The sequence below is a fragment of the Pundamilia nyererei genome, unplaced genomic scaffold (assembly GCF_000239375.1).
Source record: "Pundamilia nyererei isolate P.nyererei 1_Seehausen unplaced genomic scaffold, PunNye1.0 scaffold00127, whole genome shotgun sequence".
Taxonomy (NCBI): domain Eukaryota; kingdom Metazoa; phylum Chordata; class Actinopteri; order Cichliformes; family Cichlidae; genus Pundamilia; species Pundamilia nyererei.
In genome coordinates this window covers 53777-61180 of record NW_005187528.1, presented here as the reverse complement: position 1 = coordinate 61180, position 7404 = coordinate 53777, and the positions used below count along the sequence as shown (strand labels likewise).

Here is a 7404-nt window from a genome sequence, read left to right as displayed (position 1 = left end):
GTCAGGTTGGGTGTCAGGCGCCACCTCTCTGGGGACATCTCAGGCCCTCCAAGGTTTGGAGGCCTATCTCCCCCTACCACCACTTCCCCTGCCAGTGGCGGACCCCCTCAGACATGGATCTGTTAAATCTAACACATACCCATACACACATCCCTTGTCTTTGGCAACGGGTTGACTGACTCTGTCCAAAGGAGATAAAAGATGGCTGCCATTATCCATAAAGCAAGCTAATAAGCATTCCACAAAGTCATTGTTTATTCCAATAAAAAGCAAAATGCATGACTGTAGTATTTAATGCACAGCCATACAGGCCTCTTAAAACAGTTTTAACAAAAACTCCAGAAAACTAATGGCCATGGCCCAAAACAAGTGTATCAACAAAGACATGAAGTTTTCTTTTTATGCTTCAATTTCTGAAGAGAAATAACAAAAAATGTAAATAATTAGTGAACTGTAAAGCTGCTGTTTTATACAATTTTGTTACATTTGTGTTCAGTCTTGCAAACTAAGTTCATCAACCACACACTGACGCCTCATAGACAGATGTGAGAGTGGTAATGATCTTCTGATCAAACTGACCTATGAGCTACACCAGCATGTACTGAGACAAAAAAGGACTCACACACCCAGATTTTAAAAGGGAAACCACCTTACTGTAATGTCAATACTTGAAAATTAATTAAAAAACTGTGTGAATTGTGTGAACTCGTTACATAAACAAAAGACTTTAAGTTTCACCAGTGGCCACCTGTCTTCCACCTACTAGTAGAGACAGTCCTGGTTACCAGAAACATGAAGATCATAAATCTGCCATGGTTCACCAGCTTGAGCTTGTTTAAGACAACAATGCCATGAGCTAGATCATTACTGGCTTATAGACCAACTCAATTACACTTCATCTTGACAGTTCTGACAGACTTCAGCTTCTACTTGTGTGTACATTTGTAAGCAGCTGCCAAGAAAACAACAGCAGGATGCAGTCGGGCACAACAGCATGTGGGAGTCTAAATGAGTTTCTTTTATAAAGCTTCTTTATAAAGATAAGGGTCTGTGGTTAACTATCACTCTATAGTGGGAGTGTTAAGTGTGCTGTATGGAAGAAGAGCACACTGTCATATTATATGTTGCATAATGGTACTTAACTGCTCCACCGCTACAACCATCATGCCATCTCTAACCCTTAGATACATTTGCACTTAGGTGCATGTTTGCATGTGTGCACAGCACCAAGTGCGTGATTACCACTGAGCAGGAGATGAAGAACACTTTGAATGCTAATACACTTCTGCTTGGTCCAAAGCTGCAGTCCACAAGGACAGAGAAAGCATTTCAAGTGTAACTGTTTAAGGTGCTGTCTCACAAAGGCGGCAGCAGCAGCAGCAGCAGCAGCAGCTGGCTTTCTGGACGACATTAATAAGCTGCTGCAGGTAATAACTTCAGCGGGTAAAGGCAAATGCCGCTGTGCTGAAAAATTCATATTTGCCCATGTTACCCTGATTTGTTGCTTAATAACATTACAGATGTTCACTTGATTCTTTTCATCCAGATATCCAAACACTGAATGGAACCGTTCATTGCAGTTCAGCTCTGCCTGCGCCACAGAGCCCATCTTCCTCAGCTCTCATTACTTTGAAAGACATAGAAGGGCTTTAGGTGCTGCTGGCTTTAACATTCAGTTTGGCCTCACAGTCCAGTCAAATTGAGGGTATTTAACCTTCAGCCAGCAAAGACAGCCTAAGTCAATTCTATCATTTACAACAAGAGACTGACTTCTTGTAGAGACATTAAATTATTGTTTTACTTTACAGTAAATATGGCACAGCTGACAAACTAAACATAAACTTGGCCTTTTCTTCTCCCCTGTGTTATGAGGGGGAATACCATTGCTTTAAATACTTTGTTAATACATAGGTACACATGGGAGTACTTACGCACTAGCCCAGATGGTGGACCCTCTAATTTGAAATCCAAGGGTATAATTAAGAGACAAAAAAATTAAAAAGGAAAGCATGAGGATTTGCTGCTTCGACATGAAACGCGGCACAAATTACAGCAAGGAGAAGCTGGTTAGTGCGGTCATCATTATTAGATATTCACATTCAAACAAAATAGTCTCAGAGCAGGCGGCTCTCACTGGGGATCCGGCTGTTACTTTGAAGTGCAGCAGATAGACGCAAGCGTACCCTTTGCGTATTAATCTGAACTTGATGGCAAATTAAACGGGTGATATCAGATGACTTAGCGGACGGTTTCAAGTTCATTCCGGGGAGAACCCGTATTTGCACGGTTCAATTAAACAGCCAGCAGGCCTCCTCTGGGGATATGATGTTGTGAATGAAAAATGTTTTATTTCTGCAAGAAAAGCTGAAAATGCAATCAGTTCAAATGTATTCGTTGAACTTTGAGGGGCTGATGTAAAAGAGGTAAATAAAAATAGAGCCGGATGTGTTGGAAAGTGGATTGTGTGGCAGCTGCAGGTTTGTCTTATTTTAATGTAATCAGGGAAACTCGCCGTTTCCTTGATTACATTAAAACAATGTCTGTAAAACAATATAATAAAGGCGACCTGTGGTCCGTAAACGTCATGGTACGAATGTGTCCCGGACACCTTACAGTTAGGAGCACAAGTGTTTATCTTAGTACGTGTGGAAGTGACGCCTGATCGTCAGACCAGACACTTCACTCCAGAGCACCACTCTCCTCCCTGCAGCCGAAAAATCAAAACAATTTCCCTGTGAGCTTTGGCTGCTCGGAGGGAAACTGTAAACCTCTCAATTAAATACCTCATGCCGTTTGGGAAACAATGCCGTAGTGGGATTTTTACCAAGGCGATTAACTATGAATGAAGTTACTGCTAACTGCAAGATGTGGGATAGCGAAACAAATACCAAGAGTATCATGAGCATATTTAGGACTGCTGCACTTTTTAGTGCGAGTTGTGCTGTTTGTTTGGTTTTTCTCTTTAAAGAAGAGAAGCGCTTGTGCGTCGCGCTAAAGAGGAACTTTGGAGACGCAAACCCGTTGCAAGGAAAAGGCGAAGAGAAAAGTTTGACTTACCGGTGTCGAAATCATTAAAAGCCGCGGAAGAAATAAAGCCAGCGAGAAGCAGAGCAGAGGTGACGGTCCAGGAATCCATCGTGTGATTAAAGAGTCTGAATTCGCTCTCAGGTGAAGTGCAGCCTGACGGACGGGTGCGCAGAGCGGCAGGCTGCTGGACCGACTGACTGACTGGCTGGCTGACTTGCTGCTTGTCTGTCTGTGTCTGTGCAGGAGTCGCGCTTTGGCCGGTGTTAAAAAGTCCCTGAACTTCAAGGCAGGTCCTAGAGCTACTACTACACTGACACCACTACGACGAGACCAGATAGTAGAAAACAGGGATCCTATTTCCAACCCATGTGACAGGAAATAGGGCCAATGGATTCAACCTGCAGCACTGGGAAAGCAGCAGAAAGAAAAGAGGAGGAGGGAGAGAGGGTGGCGCGATGGGGTTTTAAAGGTGGTCTCTGTGGTGCAATGAACAGCAGGTCCGCAAAGTTAAAAATCACATCACATCAAAGCATAATAATCACAACTGACCGAAAACCAAGTTTAATATTACAGCTAAACTAAAACAATATAATAAATCAGTATCCAATACAATCACAACGACAATGAAGCATGTTTTAGGTCAACACAGGCAGAGTAGCGACACAGCTGGGGCTCAATACTACCATAAAGCAGGGCAGTTGATGGAAAACATGCTATAAGACTATAAGAAACACATTATAACCATTCTGAAATATTATTTTGTCTGTTTTTATGATGGAGTCTAAATATAACTAATGGTCCACTGTGTTTGGAAACCATGCCCTCTCATGCACTGTGTTAAACAAACGACAAGGAGAGGCCAAACATCCTTCTAATATAAGAAAATATGGTCAAAAGTGTGGAAAAGATGAAAAGTGAGTAAAGCCATAGTTTAGTATAGTCTCACATCTTAACACAAACGAGATTAACTGGAGGAATGAAGCTGGGGAAACTACTTGTTAAGTATTTCTTGGAAGAAATTACTTTTTTTGGTTCTTGCGGCGGGATTTCTGATCAAAAAAACGTAATAAATCACAAAACATTTAAGGCCTATATTTATTTATATATTTATCTGCGTTTTGCTTTATTTATCATTCATGTGAAAACCTTTAATTGTTCGTAAAGAAAACACAACTATCACAATCTAAAATCGGAAAGTCAGATCCTAATTCTACGGTTCCTCTTTTGCATATCTCCACCGAAGCTTGTCCAGCCCTATTCACTAATAGAAACAGGTGCACTGAGTGTACAAGCCCACTGTGAGCACTTCTCGGCCCTTTATTATTACATTACAGTCAGTCAGTCTGACCTCGTGAGAAACAGCACCCTCACGTGTTTAACAGCAATCACCATGAAGCACTGAGAACACGCTTTCAAGCCCAAACAGCAGCCTGTTAGATTAAAAATAGAATATCCTGTATGATTCCGCCATGCTGAAAGGGGGGGAGGGAAAGCCCAACATTTATTTGGCCAAAAAAGACTGGGTTGAGAAGGGGTGTTCTGGGAAAGTAATCTAGCATGACGTGTGCCCTTTGGACAAATGCGACTGTGTGGCCTTGAGATGCTTGCTGGTAAAAGCTTAACTTGTTTTAAATTCAAAGACTGGGACTGTTTAGGAGAAAGGAAGTTCTTAGAATTTAACTACGTTGGACGTTTGCTATGACTGTGACTTTTTTGTTTGTTTGTTTGAATTGCATTACTGTAGAACAGCCAGCTTTTAGTCTGACATATGTAAGGAATATTATATCTAAACCTAAACCTAAAATATTCACCTGTGACAGTCGAACTCAAGTACTGTACACGTCTGCTACTTTATACTTACTCTATAGTCTTAATTATTCCAGTCAATTAACAAAATGTGTAGCTATCTTCTGACTAATTAATGTACTATTGTGTTCATCCATAACCACCGATTTTGAATGTCTTGAGAAGCAAAATGTGAAAGGAGTTAACATTGTAGGACAGAAAAGTTTGTAGCTTTTCAATACCCTTCAAACCTGTAGAGCCTTTATCAGCACCAGCCTCCATTTAGAATTTGCTATAGCAGTTTCTGAGGAGGAAGTTTGGACCATTCCTCGTGAAACTGTTACAGTTCATTAAGATTTGTTGGATGTCTAGACTGAACAGCCCTCTTCTGACCACACCATTTCAACTGGGGTAATGCCAGGACTCTCACTTAAGCCTTAAAAAACACATTTTTTCTTCTTTGGAACTATTCATCTGTTTATTTCCTTTAAATTGTTGCATCATCCAACCGTTCATGAACTTACTGCTGCCCTGAAATTGTCGTTATGCAGTTTCTGTTTCTCTCTATCTCCTCTTGCTTGAGAAGTTCAGATTTGTTAGACCCTATATGGATTTACTTACACTCACCTCTGCAGCTCGCATTTCCAACCTAGCCTCATTTTCTTAACTAAAACACATGACCAGGTTCACTAAAATCTTCCTCTGGCTTTTATTGTTATTATTACTCCAAATGTCCTTAAAGACATGACAGCTGTTTTTGTGCTGTCAGTTCAGCCAGATAGTATTTATTTACAATTTAGGGCTTAGATAATATCAGATGGCAATTTCTTTGGAATGCCAGTGAGGCCATAAACAGTTTTTTCTGCAATTATGTGGACAAAATTGTGTTTATTATTTTAAATATGGTGTGTTATGTGTTTATCCTCACACAAACAGATTTTTTGCCAGTGGGATAAAAGAAAACATCCTGTCCATGTGAAAATGAATGTGAATTGGCGCTATCAGTCTGAGATGCTGTGCAGTTTAAGTAGCAAGGCTTCCTTTGTCTTCTTTGTATCTGTGTGTGTGTGTGTGTGCGTGCATGTGAGTCCATATGTCTGATTGCATGCTGGGCTTGTCTGTACACGCTGCCCGGCCACATTCCTTGTGGTCTGCTGGAGTTACTGTAATTCTGTTCTCCCTTTTTGCTGTCTTCAGAAATAAGCTGGCACTTCCACACATCTCATTCACACTTATTTATTTAGTTATCATCCATATTTTTGGCATTTTGCCCTTTAGGAATTCTGATTGTTTTCCTTTAGGTACGTTTCTTCCAGTATCACGTGTGTGGATTTTTAGCATGGGTGGCTGCAGCAGAGCCCCTCACCCTGCTATGTGTCCTGACTGTTGAGTTATACAGGATGGGGGCTGGAGGTCACAGCAAGAATAATCCACTGAGATGTATTAGAAAGTACTTCAGCATCCCTGACCTGCCTGCCAATGCGAAGTTATGCATAGCTGAATAAGAAGTTGGCCAAGATGCTTTGAATTCACAAATTCGGGGCCAAGACTATGTCATGTCCTTGTTCTCTCTTGGGTAAACACGAGTGCCTAGCCCTGAATCTTAATGTCACATTTCTTTCTTTTGTAGCTGAATATTATTTCTCCATCTAGGCTTTTGCTCTTGGCATTTCAGAGAACCATATTATATAGAGCCCCTGGGTCACAAATGGCCCATACAGAGTTTGCTGGTTCTCTGACATTTCTGCTGCTACCTAAAGTTTGATGTTCCGATTTCTTGAGATAGTGAGCAGCACAGTGTCATTGTGGTTAGCACTGTTGCCTCACAGCAAGAAGGTCCTGAGTTCAATTCCACCATCAGATGTGTGGAGTTTGCATGTTCTCCCCGTGTTTGCGTGGGTTCTCCCCGGGTACTCTGGCTTCCTCCCACAGTCCAAAAACATGCAGTTTATTGGAAACTCTAAATTGCCCATAGGTGTGGGTGCGAATGGTTGTCTATGTGTTAGCCCTGCGCCAGACTGGCGACCTGTCCACAGTCTACCCCGCCTCTCGCCCTAAGACGACTGGGATAGGCTCCAGCACCCCTGCGACTCTGATAAGCGAATGGATGGATTGTTTTGATTACCATAATTGTAATTCAACCAATCACATTAGTAATAACAAAATCACTGGTCTGTATTGTATCTTTGGATTGTTTCTTGGGTGTTGAGAACATTTAAAGATGATCAGATGAGGCTATTACCAAAATAATCAAGACTATCACTAAAAGGAATTATCAGGTATAAAAATGATCCGGGAAAGTTGAAAATGGTTAAAGGGGGCACTAACCAGAGTGATTTATATTATTATTGCTTGGATCACACATTATTGTTGCAATAGGACTTTTTTCAACACCCACGCCAGAAAAATCACAAGAATACCTGAACTATCTGTATATCCATAACTAAAGCTATCTCCTAAGAAAGAAAACTTGAATGTAATTTGATGGATTAATCTTAAAAACTAGCACATCCCAGCAGGGACAGGCAACACTTCTGAGGCTAAAATTAAGGAGAACTACTGGGACTTGCGTCTCGCACCCTTATGAACAAA

At 41.3% G+C, this 7404-nt stretch overlaps 1 protein-coding gene across 3 annotated transcripts in view; it reads right to left on the bottom strand.

Annotated features, from left to right (window-relative positions):
- Nucleotides 1–3430, bottom strand: part of kremen1 (kringle containing transmembrane protein 1) — a 64511-nt gene extending 61081 nt beyond the window's left edge. For all 3 annotated transcript variants that reach the window (XM_005743045.1, XM_005743046.1, XM_005743047.1), the window contains exon 1: nucleotides 3058–3430. In XM_005743045.1, coding sequence (XP_005743102.1) covers nucleotides 3058–3136 — 79 coding nt within the window. In that variant the 5' untranslated portion in view covers nucleotides 3137–3430. The remainder of the gene's footprint in view (nucleotides 1–3057) is intronic.
- Between the last annotated feature and the right edge of the window lie 3974 nt (nucleotides 3431–7404).